This window comes from Capsicum annuum, chromosome 5, assembly GCF_002878395.1.
Source record: "Capsicum annuum cultivar UCD-10X-F1 chromosome 5, UCD10Xv1.1, whole genome shotgun sequence".
Lineage (NCBI taxonomy): Eukaryota > Viridiplantae > Streptophyta > Magnoliopsida > Solanales > Solanaceae > Capsicum > Capsicum annuum.
Window position 1 is genome coordinate 109,602,336 of NC_061115.1, and position 25,271 is coordinate 109,627,606.

Consider the following 25,271-nt stretch of genomic DNA (forward strand, 5'->3'; position numbering starts at 1 on the left):
AGGGTCATAACCGTGACCGACTCAACTGAGTCAAACCGTACCGTACCTACCTCCCAACCATACCAAACTAGACCATAGACCATTAACCAAAGGGGATACCAAAACATAATATGAATATCAATCCCAAAACGTAATATGATGGAACAACCACTAATATCGTCCAATAATGTCAGCTCACCAACTTATTCCAATGCCAAGGCTGACACCAATACCGATCCCTCCCATACTAACCTTTAGAAGTATCACAAAGCCTCTATTCAAAAGAGTGAGCAAATCCGATTGGGACATGCCTCCAACCATGGCCAAAACCAATATCCAAAATGAAAAAAAGTGTCAAAAGAAATCCATAACATGAAATAATGCCTCCCAAAAGGATAAACCTCACCACTTCAGTCCAAATGCTGATACCGAATTTGCAAGATAAACAGGAGGTGTAGAATGGCCAGTTCTTGCATAACGTGGGTATACGGCCGCCAGTAGACGGGATTAGCGAGTGACCTCTAGCATGAATCTCAAGATAAAGATAAAATAATGCTAGTCATAAAATAAAGTAAAACCATCCATAATGCATACAACCATACATATATAAGTGTCGGGAAAAGAGATCGGGTTTAGCATGCACTTAAAACCTTTACCAAGGCTATGTAGCTTTGGCGTCCTAATCACCCATAGGCCATGTGAGTTAAGCTCCCCCTACTGAAAGGGCCCCAATATGTGTAGCCGTGCGATCAGGGAATATCCTATGGGATGACTAGTACATCCCCCAATATAAAATGTGACACACGTACATAGTCATCGAAGACCCCTCATATTGGAAAATATGAGTTTTCAGTTTTGGTTCCCCCAGGACCACCACCTTCCACGGCTTAAATGCACACCCCACCATTAATGCCCAATTAAAACCATATCCAAAAATCTATTTACAATTTATTATTCAAGGCCAATATCGGTGGTATCATCATACCTGCCCCTACTTACAAGTAATATCCATAGACAAACCATTTAGGTTAGGGGACCTTAGATGCCTTTCTATATACCATATTAAATCCACTTGGGAGGCTTCCGTGTTCTCCACAAGCATAGCCATTTATCCTTTAGCCTTTTCAAACCATTTAAACCATGCATAAATTATTTATCCATTTTAAAACATGCAAGAGTTCCCTTAGAAGTCAATGTAATGAACATATATTTATAAGCATTTTATCAAATACCTTAGGGGCATAATATAACCATAACTAATTCCAAAGACTATTAAACCATTACCATGCAATCCAATTGTCCAAAACCACCATTTGTGCATATAAAAGCATAATTAAAATCATAGGAAATCATAACCAAGCATTTAATATCAAAACCCATAAATAATAGTTGAAAACCATAATCATGAAATAGTAAAACTATGAAATCAATCATATAAACCATGCCTTTGGTTGAAATTATAGTAAGGGAAGAGAATCATGCCTTATACCAAAGAATTGATGAAACGAAATCACTAAGACAAGACCCAAAGTAATCCGTAAGATGAAACCCTAACCTTCTAGCCCCAAAAGCTCTTAAGAGAATTATGGAATGTTTTGGAATAGTTTCTAAGTGTTAATGAATAGAATAAAAGGGTAAATAACCTCCTAACTATATTAGAAGTCGTGGGTCCTAGTTAGGGTAAGTAGGGAAATATCTCGAATACCCTCACTTAAATCTCTTAAAAACCTATCACAAGGATACGACTGCGTGTGGTATGAGAACGATATTAAAATAAAAATGTCTTTTGAAGGTCTTGAGGACCATTAAAAGGAATGGTGTGACGAATTAAATGTAGGCATTGTCCTATTTAGATGGTTGAGCAATGAAAGCTCCCGTAAGGACCATGAGGTCTTGTATAATATTGAATTGGCTAAATGGCTGAAGTCCATAAATGTGGTATTGGGTGTGTGTTCATGCATAGACAAGAAGGTAAAGTCTCAATTGTCAACTAATGATGCTTGTGATAGCTTGAGGTCAAAGTCTTTTGCCTTATGTTATGGCTTGAGGTCAAAGTCCCTTGCCTATGATATGGCTTGGAGTTAAAGTCTCTCGCCCAATGAGAATGGAAGGTAAAGTCCGTTGCTTAAGAAGAGATCTTGAGGTCAAAGTACCTCTCCTCACGAAGAGGCTTGTGGTAAAGTCCAAATATGGCATGTGGCTAGAGTCCCTTATCTAACACACAGGCATGAGGTTGGAGTCCCTTATCTAGATGAATGTGTGTATGGTTAAAGTCCCTTGTTTGAATGATGGTATGTGTGGATAAAGTCCTTAGTGTAATGAATTAGAGTACATGGGTGAAGTCCCTGGTCTAATGATAAGGTGAATGTGGATAAAGTCCTTGGTGTATTAAGCATGGTGAATCGACAAGTGCGGAAGGTGGTAGTCCTCTACTTTACGTCTAATGAATGAATGCTTGAGAATGTTGATGAGCCTTAATATCTTGGTTGGTATATGGTATATATATATATATATGTATGGATAAGTGTATAAATGTGATAAAATATGATATATGGATTTGTTGTTAATTGATGATGTTATTTTATCAGTTATCCTTGAGTTACATGCTAGCATTCCAACCGCTAATCGTCTCCGGATGCTACATACCATGCGACGTAGGCATCAGAGCATCTTCTTCTTTTCGTACGAAGTGATTAGACAATTAAATGATTCGTTAATTGACTTGAAGGGGTGAGCTTTCTTACAACCGAAAGACCTTCATCTCTTAGTCCTTATCTTTAAACTTAGTCTCTTTTAGACTTATTGTGGCTATAGTCGGGGGTGTTTCCCGACATATATGTTTATTGACTTCGGTTGTGTATACAAGTATTATGAACAACTGTGAACTTGGGCGTAATTATTATTATAAATGTAATGTTGACTTGTAATATTATTTCATGATTTTAATTTGTGAATTAGAGTTCCTTCAACTCAATATGATGAGGTGTTTAGGTTAGGTTATCGAGTCAACCTCAAGTTTATGTGAGCTTGAGGTGCCCATACGACATGGCTCGAGATTTGGGTCATGTCACTTGAGTTCAAGTGACTCGTAGCTTGAAACTATGTTTTGCCGATATGGGTCTATTACGTCCCAAACTAGGGATTTTATGCTGGCGACGACCCTGTGATATAGCATGTATGATTTCCCTTATTCCTGCAACAAACTCGAATTGGGGGCCTAGCCACTGGGCTATGGGCCGGATCCATTTAGCCCACAGATTTCTATGTATGTAGGGTGACCCATCTAGCTCGGGAGTAATACAAAGAGTGAGCCATAGGATTCAAGAAAATGTTTTAAAGATTATCAAATTATGCCCATGCATTTTTAGTTACTTTATTAGAAGTTGATTTATGAAATGCTCTCACCTATGTTACATAAAAGATACGTTATTTTTGGATTATTCTACGTGCCAGTACATTGTGTATTAATCCCTATATTTCAGGTTCTGAGGTCCAGTCCCGTGGTCCCGCTAAGTAGTAGATCGTTAGCATATAATCAGAGTTGGTGAGCCTCCCTTATTTTCGAAAGGTGACTTGTTTACATATATTGGTTCCCTTTGATTTTAGTTCATGGTCCTCCGATGGCCTTGTCTCAGTTTTCCAGACAGATTATTGTTTTCTGTTTAGTAGAGACTTCGTAGACTTGTTATAGATGTGTTTTTTGTTGGGTTTCTTATAAAACTATGTTCCACAACTGTTAAATTTAAATAATAAGATAACCATGTTTCCAGTTTACTTCTGTATTATGGTAATAGACGAATTATGCTTATGATTACAAGCTAAGGGGTCTCTCGGGCCTTGACGGTTTGGGATACCTATCATGACAAAGGCCTTAGTTTCGATCGTAACAAACTTGGTATTAGGGCCAGGTTCATGGTCCTATGGTGTCTATGAAGTCGCATCGAGTAGAGACATTTTTATGGGTGTGTAGCGCACCACACTTCAACAACAACAACAACAACAAACCCAGTGTATTCCCACCTGGTGGGGTCTGGAGGGGGTAGGATGTACGCAGTCCATACCTCTACCTCTGAAGAAGTAGAAAGGCTGTTTCCGATAGACCCCCGGCTCAAGACACGCGGTACCACACAAACACATAGTAAAGCACAGCACAAGGTTACAAGATTACATAACATAAATACGGCACCCATAAGTAATCTAAAACAAAGGAAAACACACAGATCCATAATAAAACATGGTACACGGGCTCCTAACATGCATAAACCCCCACCAAGTAGTTCCCTACACTAGCGACTCAGGCTGGCCCTAGTCCTCTGCCCTGATTCGCGTCCTCCAGACCTTCCTATCTAGGGTCATGTCCTCGGTGAGCTGTAACTGCTCCATGTCTCGCCTAATCACCTCACCCCAGTACTTCTTCGGCCTACCCCTACCCCGCTTAAACCCATTCAACGCTAGCCTCTCACACCTACGGACCGGGGCATCCATGCCCCTCCTCTTCACGTGTCCGAACCATCTCAATCGGGCTTCCCGCATCTTGCACTCCACTGGTGTCACACCAACCTTCTCCCGGATGTTCTCATTCCGAACTCTATCCCCTCTAGTCAGCCCACACATCCAGCGCAACATCCGCATTTCTGCCACCCTCATCTTTTGAATGTGGGAGTTCTTCACTGGCCAACACTCCGCTCCATACAACATGGCGGACCACACTTAATAGGAGGAAACTACTAGGCATTTAGGAATGTCTCTCTTTTCTTCAGGTCTTGTTTCATGCTATAGAGTATAAATGTCCCCTAACTTTTAATATCCTATATTTCATAATTTGATCATGCCTCCCCGTAGATCCAATGAGCAGAATCCCCATGCTCAGGATGTCCATCCTACTCATGGGATGTGGACCCATAATAGAGCTCATACTCTAGAATTTATTGGTACCCCAGAAGTTCCTCTAGTCCAAACTAGTCCACCTCGGACTTCTCAGTCCAGTGTTAACCATACCCAACCTTCTTAGAGAAAAGTCTTGAATGTTGAGTTCCGACAGTCTATCTATATGATTGCTTATCTTATGGATTCTCAAGCCCGTCGGTCTAAAGATATGGGCTCTTTGTTTGGTCCGTCTGAAATTACTTGGATTGGACAATTCATGAGGCTGAACCCACTTACATTTACTGGAACAAAGATTGAGGAGGACCCCCAAGGTATTATTGATGAATTGGAGAAAATTTTTAGTCATGATTGCTAATGAAGTGGAAGGGGTCGAGTTGGCAGCATATCATTTGAAGGACGTAGCTAACCAGTGGTACAATGAGTGGGAGAATTTGTAGGGTAGAGATGCTGAGCCTTCTGAATGGGGTGAGTTGTAGAGGCTTTCCTGGATTGCTTTCCCCCCTAGGAGCTAAGGGAAGCAAAAGCTGATGAACTTGTGAATCTGAAACAAGGAAAGATGAGTGTTAAAGAATATGCATTGAAGTTCACCCAGCTATCCCATTATACTCCAGAATTGGTGGTAATATAAGAGCTCGTATGAGAAAGTTTTCATATGGTCTCTCAGATGATTTGGTGTTAGAATGTAAGGGGCAATGTTAAATAAGGACAAGGATTTTTCCAGTTTATCAGTTCATATATAGTAGGCAGAAGAGAAGAAGAAGAGTTTATCTGAGGTAAGGGAGAAAGAAAGGCAGACTAAGAGAGCTAGGTCTACAAATCAGAATGTCTGTAAGCATTAAGGTGGAAAATGGGGTAATAGATTGTCTAAGAAGAAATTCTGGAGCAATGCCTATTCTTCAGCTAGTGCCCCGCTTCCCAGACCGTTGGTTGATTAGTATTTTCAAATTTCTTAGCTTAACAGTGGATCAAAGATTCAGGACACTCAATCTCGAAGAAGTATTTCTCAGACGAATAGGCGGTACCCCTGCTGTGGCACCTATAGAAAGTATCACTCGGGAAGATGCTATTTAGGAAGCAATTTATGCTATAGATGCTGCCAGGAAGGTTATATCCAAAGAGACTACCCTTCAGCTAGAAGAAATTTTAGAGGTGCTAAGTCTTAGACTAAGTCTACAACTCTACTACCTAAGGGTAATACTTCAGCTGCTGGAAATGGCCACAATAGGTTGTATGATCTGTCTACTCATCAGGACTCAAAGGTTTCACAGGTGTGGTTACTAGTATGTTACAGATTTTCTCCCATGATGTGTATGTGTTACTTAATCCCGGGTCTACCTTGTCTTATGTGACCCCTTATGTGGTAGTAAGTTTTGATTTTGAGCCTAAAATATTTTGGAACCCTTTTCTATTTCCACTCATATTGGTGATTCTATTGTGGCTAAGAGAGTTTATAGAAATTATGTGGTATGTATTTGTCATCGGGATACTATGGTTAATCTTGTTGACCTGGAAATGATTGATTTTGATGATATACTTGGATGGATTGGCTTCATTCATGTTATGCTACAGTAGACTGTAGACTAGAAAAGTGACTTTCTCCTTTTCAAATAAACCCGTAATAGAGTGGGAGGGGTAGCCCCTTACACCTAGAGAGAAATTCATATCTTATCTTAGAGCCCGTAAGCTCATATCAAAGGGTTATTTGTATCATCTTGTTCAGGTCAAATATTCCAGCACCGAGAGTCCTTTCCTTTAGTTTTTCCTTATAGTTTATGAATTCCTGGAAATCCTTTCTAATGACCTCCCCGGGATACCATCAGATAGAGAGATAGCTTTTGGCATTGACTTTATGCCGGATGCCCGACCAATTTCTATTTTCCTATATAGTAAGGCTCCTAAAGAATTGAAAGAAGTGAAATAACAGTTAAAAGACCCTCTTGACAATGGCTTTATTCCTTCTAGTGTCTCTCCTCGGGGTGCTTCGACACTCTTCGTGCATAAGAAAGACGGCTCCCTTCGTATGTGTATAGATTACCGTCAACTGAACAAAGTCATTGTTAAAAATAAGTACCTTATTCCCAGAATTGATGATCTCTTTAACCAACTTCAAGGTACCAAATGCTTCTCTAAGATAGACCTTCGTTTAGGGTATCAATAGTTGAAGGTTAGGGAGACAGATATTCCCAAAATCGCTTTTCGAACTCGGTATGGTCACTATTAATTATTAGTTATGTCCTTCGGACTGACTAATGCCCCCGCAACATTTATAGACCTAATGAATAGGGTGTTTCTCCAGTTTCTAGATTTGTTCGTTATAGTCTTTATTGGTGATATCTTGATTTACTCTAAGAATGAGGAGGATCATGCAAATCACCTTCGAATCATCCTTCATACTCTTAAGGATTATGAGTTGTATGCAAAGTTTTCCAAGTGTGAATTCTGGCTTAGTGCCATTACTTTCCTGGGGCACATTGTTTCTAGCGAGGGAATTAAAGTTGACCTCCAAAAGATTGAGGCATTGAAAAAATAGTCTAGACCCACGACTCCAACTGACATCTGGAGCTTCTTAGGTTTGGCAGGGTATTACAGAAGATTTGTGGAGAGTTTTTCGTCCATAGTTGCTCCACTTACTAGATTAACTCAGGAAAAGGTGAAATTCTTGTGGTGTGATTCTTGTGAGAATAGTTTTGAGAAACTAAATGACAAGTTGACTACTGCACTAGTTTTGACCCTTCCTGAGGGTACAGAGGGTTTTGTTGTGTACTCTGATGCATCATGGGTTAAACTTGGATGTGTACTTATAGAGCATGGTAAGATGGTGTCTTATTCATCTAGACAGTTAGAGGTGTATGAGAAGAACTATGCCACCCACGATTTAGAGTTAGCGGCCATTGTATTTGCACTAAAGATTTGGTGTCATTATCTTTATGGGGTACATGTTGATATATTTACTGATCACAAAAGTTTGTAGTATGTTTTCACGCAGAAAGAACTGAATCATAGGTAGAGGCGGTGGTTTGAATTATTGAAGGACTATGATATGAGCCTGTATTATCATTCGGGAAAGGCCTATGTGGTGACTGACTCCCTTAGCAGATAGTTGATAGGTAGTCTTTCTCATATGGCGGAAGGAAAAAGGAATATGGTGAAGTATATTCATCGGCTTGCAAATTTAGGGGTTCGACTCCTGGATTCCGAAGATAGAGGATTATTTTTTCACGAGGTAGCTAAATCATCCCTTTATGTAGAAGTTAAGAAGAAGATGGCAGAGGACCTCATCTTGATGCAGATTAAGGAAGATGTTTGGTCATCTTGATGCAGATTAAGGAAGATGTTTGTCAACAGAAGTTAATGGCTTTTAAAATTGGAGGTTATGGTATTTTGAGGTAACAAGGTAGACTATGTGTGCTAAATGTGGATGGGTTGCAAGAGAGAATTGTCAATGAAGCTCACACTTCCAGGTATGTTGTTCACCCAGGCTCTACTTAAATGTATCATGATCTTAAGGCGATTTACTGGTGGAATAACATAAAGAGAGATGTTGCTAACTTTGTGTCTAAGTGTTTTAATTGTCTTCAAGTTAAGGTAAAATATTTGAGACCAGGTGGTACTTCCAAAGAGATAGCTTTGCCTATGTGGAAATGGGAGATGATCAATATGGACTTTATTATAGGACTTCTGAGATCTTGAAACCAATAGGACTCTATTTGGGTGATTGTGCATAGGATTACCAAGTCCGCTCATTTTCTTCTAATGTAGACCAATTTTTCGGGGGATGATTATGCTAAGCTGTACATTTAGGAGATAGTTCATTTGCATGGAGCTCTGGTGTCTATTATATCTCAGTTTTAGTGGTCTCTTCAGAGGGGTTTAGGTACGAAAATAAACCTTAGTATCACTTTCCGTCCCTAAATGGATGGGCAAGCAGAAAGAACCATTCAGACCCTAGAAGATATATTGAGGGATTGCATATTGACTTCAAGGGTAGTTGGGTGGATTGCTTGCCGTTGATAGAATTTGCCTACAATAATAGTTACCATTCCAGAATCTAAATTGATCTTTTTGAGGCTCTTTATGGGAGAAGGTGTAGGTCCCCGATTGGGTGGTATAAAGTGGGTGAAACCCGCCTGTTTGGGCCTGATCTTGTTCATTAAGCGATGGAGAAAGTGAAGGTCATTAGAAAGTAACTTAAGACAACTCAAAGTCGCCAAAAGTCCTATGTCGATGTTAGAAGAGGAGATTTGGAGTTTGAGATTGGTGATTGGGTATTTCTAAAAGTCTCCCTTATGAAGGGAGTTATGCGATTCAAAAAGAAAGGAAAGCTTAGTCCTCATTGCATAAGCCTTTATCAAATTACGAGGAGGATCAGTGGGGTTAATTATGAGTTAGATTTGCCAATGAGTTTAGCTTCCGTCCATCTTGTATCTGTTGGAGTAGAGGTTGTGCCTGTTGGGAACAGTTTCTTAGGTATTACAAAGGAAGTTGTAAACCTTAAATTGCTTGAGTTTGGTAAATCCTACAGAGGTGGGTTGTGATTTTTGCCTCCATTGAGCAAGGAGTTCTCCACGCTAAAATATTTGCGTGATTTACTTTATTTTGCAATTTATGTTTTGTATAATCAGGTTCTTTGGGTTCATAAGGGACAACCAAACGAACAATTGGTATCAGAGCTAGATCTTTCAATAATGACCAACGCTTTGAAAGGTTGAAGATGACTGCACCTCCTGGAGTTCAAGAGGCCGATCAACAACAAGACCACCATGATTCAATGACAAACATTATAGCTGGTGGAAGGTGAGATGGAGGACTGCATAAGGATGCCCAACTGGATGTGATATTGATCCTAATAAACTTTACAAATTTTCCTCCTGTATCACTCTTAAACAAATATGGGATACATTGCAAATTAATTATAGAGATCTAGAGACAAAAATTCAGGATTACTGATAACTTCCAAATACACCTCTTGAAAAGAAATGTAAACGGTTGTTTGCAGTATAATAACCCAACTAAAGAGTGAAGGTCGATTCTGCAGGGAACAATGTAAGGGGCGATTGAAGAAATAAGGAATTACGAACCGCTAGCTCTAATCCAAACAGTCGATACAAGTAATTTTTTTTTGGGGAGAGTCAACAAAATTATAGATTTTATTAATCACACAGAAAAGGTAGAGTTAGTGATCCTACTAAGGAACATCAACTCTTTCCCATACTAAGCAGTACCTAGTACATAACCACCTAGGCATAAGAAATGGTACAGTATTTAAACGTGAATGAGACCTAAGCATCAACAAATCAGTTGCTTGTCTTACAGTAGCTTATCCTATGGTGGAAGTTTAATTATTCTCCTTTTTCTACTTCTGAAGTTGGCCATTCCCAACTTATCCATTCTGAAATATCCTTTAGCATCTTCAGGAAGGTGTTGAACAGAGTAAAAGTGTTGTATGAGTAACATGATGACTGCGTTTAGAGCGCGCATCAGCAGTAAAGTTGGCTTCCCTATAGATGTGTTGACAATGGAAAGACCCAAGTAAAAGTACTAGTTCTTGCAGATCCACAATGTATTTATGAATTCTCCGAGGATGCATATTTGCTTTCAACCATTTAACTAAAAGCTCAGAATCAACCTCCAATATCACCTCCTATATCCATGCTGAATGCAACAGGTGATGCCAATAATGGCTGCCTGCAATTCTTCCTGATTATTTGTGCCAATCCCCAAAAGAGCTGCAAAGGCAAATATTAGATTGCCCCCATGATCTCTAAGAATACCTTCAGCCCCTATACTTTCCTGGATTAGTCAAGGCACTACCATCTGTGATTAGTTTAACCAGTGTACCAGCTTTTAGTCCAACAGACCTGAATTTGCACCTCATGCTGACATTGCTTCATTTGTTGAATCAATATTCTCCAATCTAGTGACCAGGCAATATATGGAAATGCAGAAGAAAGCAGCATGTAGATGTCCTCATAACAGCAAGTCTGACTCTAACACCACTAGACTTTTTACCTCCATATATGCTTGAACATCTGTTCTTCCACAAATTCCAGCATAAAAAAAAAGGCAGAGCTTGTAGAATCAGTCTATGTACTTCATTATGAGGCTTGACACACCACCATTTCATCAGCAGATTAGGCAAATATATAATTACATGACTAATAAGCAAACTGTTGTAGAAGAGTTTCCAAATATAATTGCAATGCTGCCTGACACAAATATATGATCATTAGTGTCCACACAAGGTGTAATACAGCAACTACAAGCTGCAGGCTTCTGACCAAAAGTAATGATCTTATCATTAGTAGGGAGTTTATTTCTAAGAGCTCTTCATACTAGGAAAGATACTAAGAAGTAATTCAAAAGGATAAAGTGATCCTTCACAAGTAAGTGTAAACAAGGGAATTGATTGCGGGGAATCAATTTATATCAAACGATCCATTGCAAGTAATTAATTACTACTAATCAGTCATGGGTTAAGCACTTAGCCTTGGAATCTCAAGTATCCGCTAATGTCTCTCGATCAAAAGGGAACATTTCTTAACTAGATTCGCTCGAATTCTAGCTAAGTGACGATGAAGATATTCCAATTATAGGCTGCACTTGGATTCAACTGTCTCTAGATCGAATCCGTTAGATGAGGTTTAAAGCATTAATGTGCTAATTGACCTTTTCCAACCTTAGTTTTCTCTCTCGATTCAATTGAAGTAAATAGGCAAGTCCTAGGGTTGATCACTCCCTTTGTAAAGCAATTAAAGCCTATGTTGCTCGGACACTTCAAAAATGTCAACAAGTGCATGTCGGATTCTCCGAAAGTAGTGCATTTTTGGAGAATCTGATACGGGTACGGCATCAAAAGTGAAGAGTCCACGCAACTTAGATTAAAGAACAAGAATTAATTAGTTAAACACAAACCCATTTCATAAATAGCAAGTATTCAATTAATGCAAAAGCAAAAGATGGAAATTAAAACCCAAATATTGTTAAGTGAAATATTTGATAAAAATTATGATAAAGTGAAATATCAATTGTTAAGTATCGACTCTTCAGAAGAGGCTCATTGGCAAGTAAATGTATGCTTTTGAACTTTGATGGCGACACTAAAGTGCACATTAAGGATTGCGAAGCGCTCAATGTGTTAGGTACAAATCAGAAAATCCCCTGCACGAAAACAAAAAGAGGGTCGCCTTTCTGTACGAAAATCGATTCCTGTAATGAATTGATGAAACTAACAAACTATTTTTATCCTTCACATCCGGTAAATGGCACCAAAAAACCAATGACATTTGTACTTTTAACATTTGTACAAAGATAGCTTTCCCTTCAAAGCATCTAGCATCTCTTTCAGTCCACAGAAGCCTACAGATACAACCTGTCAATGTAATCCTCAAACTTCTTGCTGGTTTCCTGATCCCACTTTTGTCCAAAATAGTCAAAAGGTCTTTCAAACTGAAAGGCATGACAAAAGAGAAGTTGAAAATATTGAAAAACAGTTTCCATAGCTGCCTTGCCAGTGTGCAATGCTAAAAGAGCTGACTTCTGGATTCCTCCTCCTTTTTCTCTCACTACCAAATCCTGCTAACCAGATGAAAGGCTACATTTCTCTATTATCAATCCATAGGAAGTACATGGATGTATTAGGATTTGATGAATTTTAATCTAAGCATGATTAAGCATGTGATGTTACAGTTTCCTTATATGGTGATATATGTTTATGGTTTCTATGTAGATTGTGTGGACGATCCGAGTTGCTTCATGTGAAATTGGCACAAAGTTTTGTTAAATTTATCTTTTCGGTGAACAAATTTTTATTTTCATCAAACTTGAGGGCTATTGTTAACATCCCAAAGCCACAAATGTTGGTAGACAGGACAAGACTAAATTGTTACTCCCTCTGTTCCATCTTGCTCAATTGTCTGGTGTTACTTCTGTTAATTTGTAGGTTGACTGGGAGGATGAGAAAATTTGTTTCCAGACAATTGCTGCTGCTCTAGGAAATTTTTATGCCATGCATCCACCATTATTGCCTAATCCCTCAGGTGATGGCTTGAAATTCTACAGAAAGAGAGTGCTTTCAAGTGGTTCAGAAGGAACTTCTACTGAAAACATCGGTAAGCAACTATTTTGAAAAACAAATTCCATTATGAGTAGGGATAACATTTAGGCATATGCAGCGACATTTGTGCTTTAAACTTGCAACTTATATTTTTCTAAGATAGCAATTAGCTTTAATCAGCTATTGCTAAGAAGCTGCTTGAACTGCAATCCAAAAGTAGAAAGCCAAAAGGAAGATAGACCAATTGATGACAAGCGATTAAAGAAAACAAAAATGAAAAGATAGACCAACTTATAACATGCTTAGCTCTGTTGGGATGATTTCAGAGAGAATTATTCTTGGGTTCTGGGTACTTTCATTTGATTGCCTGTCTCTATCATAGCACACTTGCTAGTCTTAACAGTGCTGACTAACTTTTTCTTCTATATGGCGATTTATGACATTGAGCATTACCACTAATTTTTCCGCTTCCCAAAATGTTACTAGGCGTTTCTATTGTACTAGTCTTGTGGACCGACTCTTATCTAGGACTAACTCCCGAATTTTCTGTTACTAAGAGAATGATACCATGGAGGCTGAAATTGAGGAGGAATTACTTTTAGAGGCCGAAAATGCCTGGCCTCAACGTGAATGGTCAATTCAGCATGTTCTGTTTCCCTTCCTCAGACTCTTCTTCAATCCCCCTACTTCCATGGCTACAAATGGAACTTTTGTTGAGGTACCAGATAAGTAAAACTTCTCTTCTTTGTTGCTATCTCTTACTTTATATTTCCGCTATCAGGATTTAGTGTCAGTCTCTCTTTCCGATATTATTTCCAAAGGGCACGAATAGGAAACCAAAAAATGAGAAAGAGAGAAAAACATAAATCTCAGGTGTAGTCTTTTCCTGGCAGATATTCGGTCTCTCCCATTCCCTCCTTCCCTGTCTTTCAAGTGTTCTTTTTGTAGATGTTATTCTGAGCTGCACATCATTATGACATTGATCATCTATAATCTTATTCTAGGTTGCATCACTGGAAAAGCTCTACAGATTTTTTGAGAGATGTTAAGCGTAGGAGAATTTTGATGCGGCCTCCTTGAAGCTAAAGGATATACAAATGTACAGTTTCTGATTTGAGAACAAAATTCTCAGGCCCCTACCCCCCAAGAACCAAAAAATGAGACTGGAACAAGTTCTTTTTTTTTTTTTTTTTAAAAGAGTGGAAGAAGTTGTCTGGAAGAGGCACCGTGAACATTGCAGACCAAAGGCCTGGGCAAATCCTGTGTAGTCTGTACCTAAATAGCAAATATCTTAATTAGGACAAACATGAAATAATTGGCAGGTTTAAAATCTATCAGGTCAAAATCATGATCTTCTTAGTAGAAACACTGATCAAACTAATGATTCTTTTGCATAGACTTCTATAACTAATCTAGAGAAAAATAGATTGGTTTCAAATTCATATCTTCAGAAGATGTTAACGCTACTGCTGCTGGCTGCTTATGAGTAAAACATGCCTTGCTGGCAATCACACAAGTGCAAATAATTTGATATAACAATGTGTGCTAATCACACCAAAATGTAATGTTTTCGAATTCCGTAAGCACATAAGCAAGCACAAACAGAATAATATGAAAAATTTTAACTGATGGTCACAAATTTAAAACTGTCTAGCACAAATAGATTAGGATAAGTTTAAACTAACAGACACAATTTGAAAATTAAGTTCAAATTCCAAACATAGTACTAATACTAATAACTACTCAAATTTTATAATACGAGCACAATGCTCCATCCTCTCCAATCAATGGTTAACAAGTTTCGATATGTTGATGGTAATTATAAACATTCCCACAATGGACACTTCGCTTTGCACTCTACATCATCATTTTCTTCAAGTTTTTTTCATACTGATTATGATTGATTATTAGGATCACGAAGTTGAGACATGGTGATACCTAATTAATAGAAACATAAAGATATTTGAAATACCCCAAACAACTTTAACTATATATCATAAATAAAAGAAATAAACCAATAGGGATACACAGTAGCAAAAGGGACAGTCTAGGCTGTGTTTAAGATGAGAAAAGCCCTCAATCCTAAAGGTGCTATCCAGCCTACAACAATTGCAAAAGCTGCTGCTCAAGCTAACCTTGCTAAGTTGAAAGCAAGCAGGAGTGATATGATTTGTTCATTACTTCTACCTCTGTTCTTGATTTTGATTCTTGTAGCATTTCATATGTCAATTGCAGACTTAGTTATAGACATTTAAGTGCAGCTTATCAGTTTGAAAAACTCACAGGCAACAAGAATTTTGTTTCAATTCATGTTGTTGTAGATCATGTTGTTCTTGGAGGACCAAATCCTCTTCACAACTGAAGATATATACTTCTTTTTCAAGTACAATACTTGGCTACTTGCCCAATTATTATGTATTACAATTTGCAAAGCCAGTTCACTTGTCAAACTAGTTCTTTGTGTTGTTTATCTATAATCTGCAACATAACACCAAATATTCAAAGTAATGTACCTTGAAAATAGATAATGGAAGAGTGAGAATAGCTATTGTCCTAACTCCTGATCAAGATAAAAGAGGCTACGCCAAATCTACTGCCAATTAGTTTTAGCGACATATCAAAGGTAATTTCCGCAAGGCAAAGTACGTCTTTTTGGAGGTTTATTGGACTGCACCTCCAGGTTTCCTTTAGCATATCATACATAAAAGTTCATTATATCTTTATGGAAGTTTATTAGAACTGCACTGACAGCGCCAAAGCGCACACACAAGTATATGTGGTCCAATAAGTAGTAAAGTGGTCTTCAAGAAAGTCGAATATCGATCCCACAGGGACTTGGTTTCGCCAACTATCCAATTCTAGTTTAACAAATTGAGGAGAGTAGCAAATAAAGTTTTAGAGTTGTGAACTACAATTGAACTAAACTAATGCAGAAAAGTATTGACTTAGGACACTCAATGGATAGAAACCCAAGGTTACGAACAATCATACTACTTTATTGAATTTCATTTGTTAGACTACTTATCTTGGTTATTGATTCATAGGGCTAATTGCATGATCATGGTCTCCTGACCTCTAATCCTTTACCTAAGTTGGACCTTACAACTACATCCTTGTGCGGGGATGTAATAATCCAATTAAGTGCTTAAAGCTATCATCCTATGTTTTAATCAAGTAAGGCTTCTAGGTATATCCCTATCTTAGATGCTAATTCGAAATTCTTATTTTATAAAGAGAGAATACATCAAAACCCCCCGAACTTCTCCCGACAACTTACTTTAGCACTTAAACTTATCTTTCATTTATTTACCCCCTTAATATCTTTAAAGTGAATTAATTTAAACCTTAATAATGACGTGACATTTTTTTTAAAAATAATCCCACTTTTATATAATATATATATCCAAATCACGCCCTTTCTTCTCCCATATATTCAAATTGCACCCTTTCTTATCCTATATATCCAAATCACACTCATTCTTCTCCAATGCCACCCACCCTTCACCCCTCACCCCTCATCCCCGCACCCTTTTTTTTTTATTCTTGCCCACCTTATCCAATCCTCTTTCTCCTTCTTCAAACCCACCATCTCCATTATTCCAGTTGGCTACTCAAAAATGGATTAAATATTTCTTCTTTCATCAACCATGAAAAAGAAAACCCCAAAAAGTAAAACTGAAAGAAAAAGAGTTAATTAACCCCTTTGTGTTAATAGAATGAACATAAATATTGTAAGGGAAAAATGAAATTAAAGATGATAGTAGTTTTACAGAAAGGGAATTAGTAATTGAACCAAGTTGCTCCAACTGTTTATTGAGCAATGCTTTTTTTTTTTTTTGCTTTTGGATCCCATGATGTAAATCTTTTCTTCTTTCTTTCCTTTTCAGTTTGTGGATTTGATTCTTTTTTTGCCTTTTTTTCTTTTTCTTCATACTATATTGCTGGGGTTTTTTAATGACTTTTTAATGAAAGGTGCGGGCTTCTTCACACTATAATGGATTCTGGGTTGGGGTGCGGGCTCCCAGGAGCGGGGGTGGGGGTGTGTAATACCCCGTACTTCTATCTAGCTTGAAATCGTCCCAAGAATGTTAAAAACTTACTTTGAAATATGAATCCATTTTTGTAAACGTGGAATTTTTAAGATTTTTACTTTTTATCGTGTGGAAAATTGAATTAGCTTTCCAACGATACCAATTTCGTCCAAATCCAGTATCAGAGTAAAAAGTTATGGACGTTTTACTCAGAGCTGTCAGAATCGCCCAGGTGTGACGGCTAGGTTAACGGACCGTCGATCTAGTGACGGACCGTCGCCTAGACCGTCCCAGCCCAGGCAGTGAGTCAACCTTCTGGATAAGGTGCAACGGATCGTCGAACTTGCAACGGACCGTCGCCCAAGCCGTCGCTATAAGATAGTGAGTTTTTTTTTTGGTCCATGTACGACGATCAAAATGACAGACCGTCGAGCCAGCGATGGACCATCGCACGAGCCGTTGCAGGTCCCGTCCAACAAATTTTAAGTCGTTTTTAAAGGGTATTTAGGTCTTTTTCCACCCGTTATAACCCCAAATTATATCAGACCAAGACTCATAAGTTCATTATTCATGCACAACATCAAATTAGGGTTTCATCTCAAAGATAATCCCCAAGAACAAGATCCAAATCCTTCTTCAAGAAACTAAGATATTCAGGTTCTTCAAGTCCAAGAACTTCAAGAAACTCACAACCCAGGTATGTCATGTGTTGATTCATGGGTCCCTTTCACCAATGAAGCTCAAGAATCTCTTTTCAAAATTCAAAATTTGTGTATTTATGAATGCTCATGATTTAAATTGAATTGAAATTCATGTTCATGATGTTGTGGGGTTTTGATTCATGTTTGAAATTATATATTCCAATGATTGACCCTAGGATATGGTGATTTGCATAATAATCATGATAAACCCTTAAATTTATACGTTGATTGATGTATCCATGATTATTAGATGTGTTGATGATTGTATAACCAAAACATGCTCCCCATGCGTTCAATTAAATGCCTATGGGAAGGAAAAGTGCCATACTAGTATGATAATATGAAATCTCCATTTATGTACAAGTTTATGCATGTCAAGTGTTTGATGAAATGTCTTAGTCAATGAGTTATGGATATATGTGTGGCCATTGTGGTGCTTTAGAACTTCTACTTCATGAAATCTCCAACTTATTGTATTATGGATTGTGATGTTGGTCATGTATTTAAGAAAGTTATGCTTTGCCAGTTTCATGCTATCGAGTCCGGGGGTACTTGTAGCCGACAATTAGCTATGTGCCTAGAATCAGCATCATATTTTCAAGATACTCTCAGTCGAGCCATGTTCATAGAAATTCAGTCAGTCCTATGACTCAGGAAAACAGTAAACTCAAAAATCTCAGAAATCTCATAAATTCAGTAATCTCAGTAGTATTCCGTCAGTCAACGGAACTCAGTTAATTCAGTCCAGTTCAGTTCAGTAATCCATGTTCAGTATCTATTTAGATGGGAGTAGGAATTAGCACCGAGTGAACCCAAGGATGGGAACACATACTGTCAAATAAGGGTGTGATTCTTAGAAGCAATCCTTGCATTCCAAAACTATGTAGCCAACGTATGTTGAGACATCATAGTCTGTTATATGAGGGCAGATGAGGTGGCTTAACTGTTATATGAGGGTTCCAACCGTTCTCACTAGAGTTATATGTTATATGAGGGTTACTCACAGATTGTCCTTGCCAGTGGCATGGTATTGACACCCTTGGCTTCTAAAGTCCAAGGGTAGCCTACGATCATTTTACCAACCAAATACAATCAAAATTTATCGTTGAAAAATTAATGGGGAAAGTTTTGGATGGTATAAGTCCACATGAGATGTAGACAAATAAGCTCCCACACATGGAACACGAATCTCATCGACAGGGTTTAATTGCTTCTCCCACTCGAGACATAATTGATTATTAACTAATTTTACAAAGTCAATTTTGGAGTCATGAAAAGAGGAAAAGTTTTGTTACAAAGTTATTCACGTCCATTCCCTCAAATTTTGCAAAAGTTTCGGACGGAGGTGGTTGTTTTTTTTGCATCCGCACTATGTATAATGATGTGTGAGCAAATGCTAATATATTTGAGTCTTTTAACTAAGAATAATTGCAAAAGTCTTAAGAAACTTTTGTCGTTTTTGATTGTTTTCTATTTGATATTGCAGTAAAAGTCAAGATGCAAGATAACCAACAATAATAGAAGTAAAAGAGTTAATTTTTGAGAAAGTAGAGAGAGAAGTATAGCTGATGACTTGTCTGATAAGTCGTTATCCTTGTGATAAGCTATCAAAGTTATCATTAGCCTTAGATAGAGAATGGGATTTAGCTAGAATTTGTGACGACATCTGTGATAGGCGGTTAGAAGTATGATAAGCCATCAGGCTTGTCGTTAGGCTTAGACAGGGAATGGGATTTGAAGTAAAGAGGTGACAATAATTTTGATAAGTCATCACATGTCTGATAAGCCATCTCGTCTCATCGTTAACCTAAGGCAGATATTATCAAAAGTGAAGAGGAGCTGACGACATTCCTGATAAGTCATCAGAGTCCTGATAAGCCATCACACACGTCGTCACCTGTCCAAGAAAACACTGTGATCTATGCTTTTATTTCCATAAATAGGATGAAATATTTAAAGTATGTGTTAGGGTTTTCTAATTATAAAAAGGGGGGCTGAACATCTTGAACTTATATAAAAGGGAATTTACTTTTCTTTTTGGCTCCCTTAACTTAAAATTCAATATTCAAATCTTTGATTTGGTTGTGGGAATTTTCTCTTGAACTTAGAAGAGAATAAACTTCAGACTTCATCTTTTGTAAGTTTAATTACTTTGAATGATGCTTATAATTGTTGCTATCTCTTTCTTTCTCATGTGGAACTAAAACCCACAACTAGGGTTGTGGGATCTATAATTATTCCTTCATGGATTTAGTAGTTTGTTAGGGTTCGAGTGATTGTGGGAACATCTTGATAATTCTTTTGTATTAATTATTTTCTGTTGGTTGCAAACAATAGATCTCGCCTTATGTTGATTTTCTTGAACTAAGAAATAAACTAAAGGTAGTGAATTATCAACTAGGATATGGGAAGGTTAAGTTCCCATCTAATGATTAATGCTGTAACAAGATTGATCAACTTAAGATAAAATCAGTATGAATAGAATAATTTCCTAAGTTTGAGAGAGTTAGGGAGTTCAACATCTAAGTAGGTTGAGAAATACTTAGATGGACTATCGAAACTACTAATTTGGTGTTTTCCACAAGTCATGAGAACCCAGTACTACAGTTATTATTTAATGGGGGTTAATAATCATAGTGATCATAACCCTAGTTCCTTTCTATCATTGATTTGAACCATTGAAATTTTAGTTTTGAGCTCTGAAGCAAGTTAAAACTTTAATAATTGTTTGATCATTGAAAACCCCCATTTTATCTTTTCGTCTCATTTGTTTGAATTTAACTTGTAGCTATAGTTTCAAATTAATTTAATCATCACTCACATTGTTCCTCATGGATTCGACCCCGACTCCAAAGTTGGGTAAATATATTGACGATGACTTTCTTGCACTAAATTCACGTATAAGTTGAGCGATATCAAAAATGGTGGCGTTGCTTGGGAATAATTTGGCATATTGAGTTGGTTTGGAATTTTAGCCTACTTGCTTGAATTCAGACTTGTAAATATTTGTTTTTAGTTTTCTTTTATTTCTTATGTTAGGTAGATTTTTATTTTAGTTCACTTATTACTATGGCATTGTGGAATGAACATGAGCTTGGTGGTTGGAAATCTTATCTTGATGATCCATGTCTATATTATGATGGACCTCATTTTTGGCAAGATTATAGATATGCTCCTCTAAGAGAGATGTGTGCACCATCTCCATTCTTTCGGGAGTATGATTGTTCTTTATGTGGTGGTCAAGATGGACATTGGAGTGATTTCCCAAATGCCCCCTCCCCCTATTGGGCTAACCTAAATTCTAGTTCTTCTTATGAGTCTGATAGGTCTTATGGTCAAGAAAAGGAAGAACGAATCACCGGGAAGAGTGGCATTAAAGCTATGTTTCAATGAATGTTGGATCTCCAGAAAGAAATGTATGATATCATATGTGATATGCGTCAAGACATGAAGCTAATCATTCATGAGGAGATGGATATAGAGGTCAATCATTCAAAGCATTTTTCTATATTATGTTTAGATGATATCTTATCTGTGGAATCATTTAAAATAATAGAAGAGTGTGAATATGAAGAGCAAGAATCCTATATTGATATTGATCTTGATGATAAAAAATCCTCGATGATTTCCCAACCAACCGAACCAACCATGAGAGATAATGCCAAGATTAAGGAAATGGTGGTAGAGGCAAAAGAAGAAACCAAACCAATCTCTTATAAAGACTCTAGCCTAATTCGGGGTGAAGAGGTCGAGAAGGATGCAACTCTAAAATTAGGGAGAAAACCTCACTCAAATCACTTTTCAACATTATGCTTGGTGGATGTGATGAAAGTCGAATCACCCAAGCAAATGATGAATTTTGGAAATGAGGAGGAAAATTCCTACATTTTGGAGTTTGTCTTTCCGAAAGGGTATAATACAACCCCAATCTTGAAGTCCAAGAATCTTAAAGATCGATGTCCATTTAGTGGCTTTTTAAGATTCCCACCATTGCCAAATGAGCCCACACAAAAGTTTGATGAAAAATTAGGCAAGTGGTTCAAGTCTTCGAAGTGGTGTGATAGAACATTCCTTATCATTCTCTCACATTTTCTCAAAGCACCTAAAAGATGTAAATATCGAAAGATGGGTCGACAATTCAAATCGTCTAAGTGAAGGGATAAAGGATGAAGCACTTTTAAGGTATCTTGATGAATTCTGAGTAGTCAAGATAACCTAGTCGTGCTGTGACATTAAATCAGGCGTTGCTTGGGAGGCAACCTAAGGTATTTTGTTGTTTGTATTCATATTATGTGATTGACATCAGATCTTCGCACCCATGGTACCACAGGTATGTTTCCAACTCTCCTATTTTGGTTTGATGCATTAGGGACATTGAATGATTTTAAGTTGAGGGTGGGGCAACTTGTGGGTATTGATGTCCTCTTGGGGTTTTTGTTGCTGTTCCTCTTTTTCCCGGAGTCTTGTTCCTAGTAGAGCCGACTTGTTTTGGCATATTGTGATTTGTTGTAAAATGTTGTAGTTGACTAAGAGAAATACAAGTACCTTAGGCAGTTAACATGTTTTTGTTGATTTTTGAACATCTCTCCAGTGGTCTATTTTATAACTGTGTGATATGCATTTATGTGTGACCACTGTGCATCTTGTTATGGCATTAGTAATAGTGACATGATAACCATTGCTAAACAATTACATGAACCAAATGGGTAGGAGCTTGTGATATACCTTTGTATCATGTGTGTGTGAGATACTACCTAGTTCCCGTTGTGTGTTAAATCCAAAACTTTTCTGGTTGGTCTTGCCTTGATTGTAGGATAACAGTTATGAGAAGATCATAGGTGTTGTTGATATTAGCCCACTTTTAGCCTAAATGACCTTCCATGTGTGAATTATATCCCTTGATCCTAATTTTGAGCCTAAATACCTATTCTTTTTATTATACCTATCACCTTCCCATTTGTATCATAATGAACTTGTTTTGGCCCTGGTCCTCCTTGGACATTGTGCAGTTTGACTTAGACAAATAGCCTAAGTTGAGAATGGCTATCATAAGGGTGCGTGATGTAAAGTAAGTATGAAAAAGGGTAAAAAAATACAAGGCTGGGTGTGGTAGAAAAAGAATGAGAACAAAAGTTGTGAAAAAGAGAAAATGAATGAATAAAAACTTCACCCAGCTTGAATGTGCTATAATCAAGAATGGGATAAATAAGGTAAAGGTTGATAAGTGAGACCCCAAAAATAGTGTAGTGCCAAGGAGGCTTAGTTACTTTAATAACCTTGTATATCATACCAGCCCCAAGCCTACATTACAAGTTGAAGAAAAGTCCTATAGTGATCCTAACTTAATTGTTTGAAAGCTTCGGTAATGAAAATAAGGGCAAGCTTATGGTATTTAACATGGATTGACTGGAACTTCTTTTTGAGAGTGAGTGTCTCTTGACCGTCCTCACATTGACATGCTTGAGTTCATATTTAAGTGAGGAGGGACCTCTTTATTGTAAGGGCACACTGGTTACGTTGCTAGTTGCTAACTTGTTTTTATAGTGTAATCTTGGTACATGCATAGTTGTTGTTGCTGAATTGATGACATATATTGATTCTTGTATGTCGCATTGTTGTTCTTTAATAATATGCACAGTTGTTTTTTTTTAAATTAATTGATCTTGGAGATGGTGAAGATGTTTTGAGATAATGTGGATGGTTGACTCCAAATGTACTCTGTATCCTCTTGGTTGTGTTTTAGTTGCTTGAGGACAAGCAATTGTTTTAAGTTGAGGCTGTTGATGTATGAGCAGATGCTAATACATTTGAGGCTTTTAACTAAGAGTACTTGCAAAGTCTTAAGCAACTTTTATTGTTTTTGATTGTTTTCTATTTGATATTACAGTAAAAGTCAAGATGCAAGAGAACCAACAATAATAGAAGTAAAAGAGTTGATTTCTGAGCAAATAGAGAGGGAAATATAGCTGACGACTTGTCTAATAAGTCTTCAGCCTTGTGATAAGCTATCAGAGTTGCCGTCAGCCTTAGATAGAGAATGGGCTTCAGCTAGAATTCGTGAAGACATCTGTGATAGGCCGTCAAAAGTGTGATAAGCCGTCAGGCTCGTTGTTAGGCTTAGGCAGGGAATAGGATTTGAAGTAAAGAAGCGACGACAATTCTTATAAGTCATCACATGTCTGATAAGCCATCACGTCTCATCGTCAACCTAAGGCAGAGATTGTCAAAAGTAAAGAGGAGCTGATGACATTCCTGATAAGTCATCAGACTTCTGATAAGCCATCACACATGTCGTCGCCTGTCCGAGAAAATACTGTGATCTATGATTTTGTTTTCATAATTAGGATAAAGTATTTAAAACATATGTTAGGGTTTTCTAATTATAAAAAAGGGGGCTGAACATCTTGAACTTATAAAAAAGGGAGTTTACTTTTCTTTTTGGCTCTCTTAACTTAGAATTCAATATTCAACTCTTTGATTTGGTTCTGGGAATTTTCTCTTAAACTTAGAAGAGAATAAACTTCAGACTTCATCTTTTGTAAGTTTAATTACTTTGAATGATGATTACAATTGTTGCTATCTCTTTTTTTCTCATGTGGAACTAAAACCCACAACTAGGGTTGTGGGATCTATGATTATTCCTTCGTGGATTTAGTAGTTTGTTAAGGTTTGAGTGATTGTGGGAACATCTTGATAATTCTTTTGTATTAATTATTTTCTGTTGGTTGCAAACAATAGATCTCACTTTATGTTGATTTGCTCAATCTGACAAATAAACTAAAGGTAGTGAATCATCAAAGAGGATTTGGGAAGGTTAAGTTCCTATCTAATGATTAATACTGTAACAAGATTGATCAACTTGAGATAAAGTCAGTATGAATAGAATGATTTCCTAAGTTCAAGAGAATTAGGGAGTTCAACATCTAAGTAGGTTGAGAAACACTTAGATGGACTGTCGAAACTGATAATTTGGTGTTTCCCACAAGTCATGAGAACCCAATACTACAGTTATTATTTAATGGGGGTTAGTAATCATAGTGATCATAACCCTAGTTCCTCTCTATCATTGATGTGAACCATTGAAATTTTAGTTTTGAGCTCTGAAGCAAGTTAAAACTTTAACAATTGTTTGAAAACCCTCATTTTATCTTTTCGTCTCATTTGTTTGAATTTAACTTGTAGCTATAGTTTCAAATTGGTTTAATCTCCACTCACATTATTCCTCGTGGATTCGACCCCGACTCCAAAGTTGGGTAAATCTATTGACGACGACCATCTTGCACTAAATTGATGTGTAAGTTGAGCGTTATCACATAATTTGCTAATCATGGAAACAACCTAAGTTATAGTCTCACATTGCAAGCAATAGTACGGATGAACCACCTATATGGCTACTCAGACTTCTCCAATGGTTATGAATGTGATCCCAAATCATCAATTCTACAGGTACTCTTACTTTTCTTGTATTTATGACTTTGATGCCACAGGTACTTAGACTTTCCCTGCATGTATGGTTAAAACATAATTATAATGCTTTCCCTTTAAGAATGTCGTTACTCAGTCTATCATAGGGAAAAAGCTCATCTAATAGATATAAAATAAGAAGTAGACTATGAGAAA

At 37.4% G+C, this 25,271-nt stretch overlaps 1 protein-coding gene across 6 annotated transcripts in view; it reads left to right on the forward strand.

The window, feature by feature from the left end:
• Positions 1–14,285, forward strand: part of LOC107852992 (DNA mismatch repair protein MLH1) — a 39,514-nt gene extending 25,229 nt beyond the window's left edge. For 2 of the 6 annotated variants that reach the window (XR_001669629.2, XR_007055837.1), the window contains 4 exons: positions 3,462–3,547; positions 12,806–12,974; positions 13,477–13,637; positions 13,924–14,285. Coding sequence is in view for 1 of the 6 variants with exons in the window: in XM_016698023.2 (XP_016553509.1) it covers positions 12,806–12,974; positions 13,477–13,637; positions 13,924–13,968 (375 nt within the window). In the remaining 5 variants the exon portion in view is untranslated. Of the gene's footprint in view, positions 1–2,572; positions 2,710–3,461; positions 3,548–12,805; positions 12,975–13,476; positions 13,638–13,923 lie in introns of those variants that run through there. The other 4 variants (XR_007055838.1, XR_007055836.1, XR_007055839.1 and 1 more) reach the window with 3 other exon arrangements.
• The last annotated feature ends 10,986 nt before the right edge of the window (positions 14,286–25,271 follow it).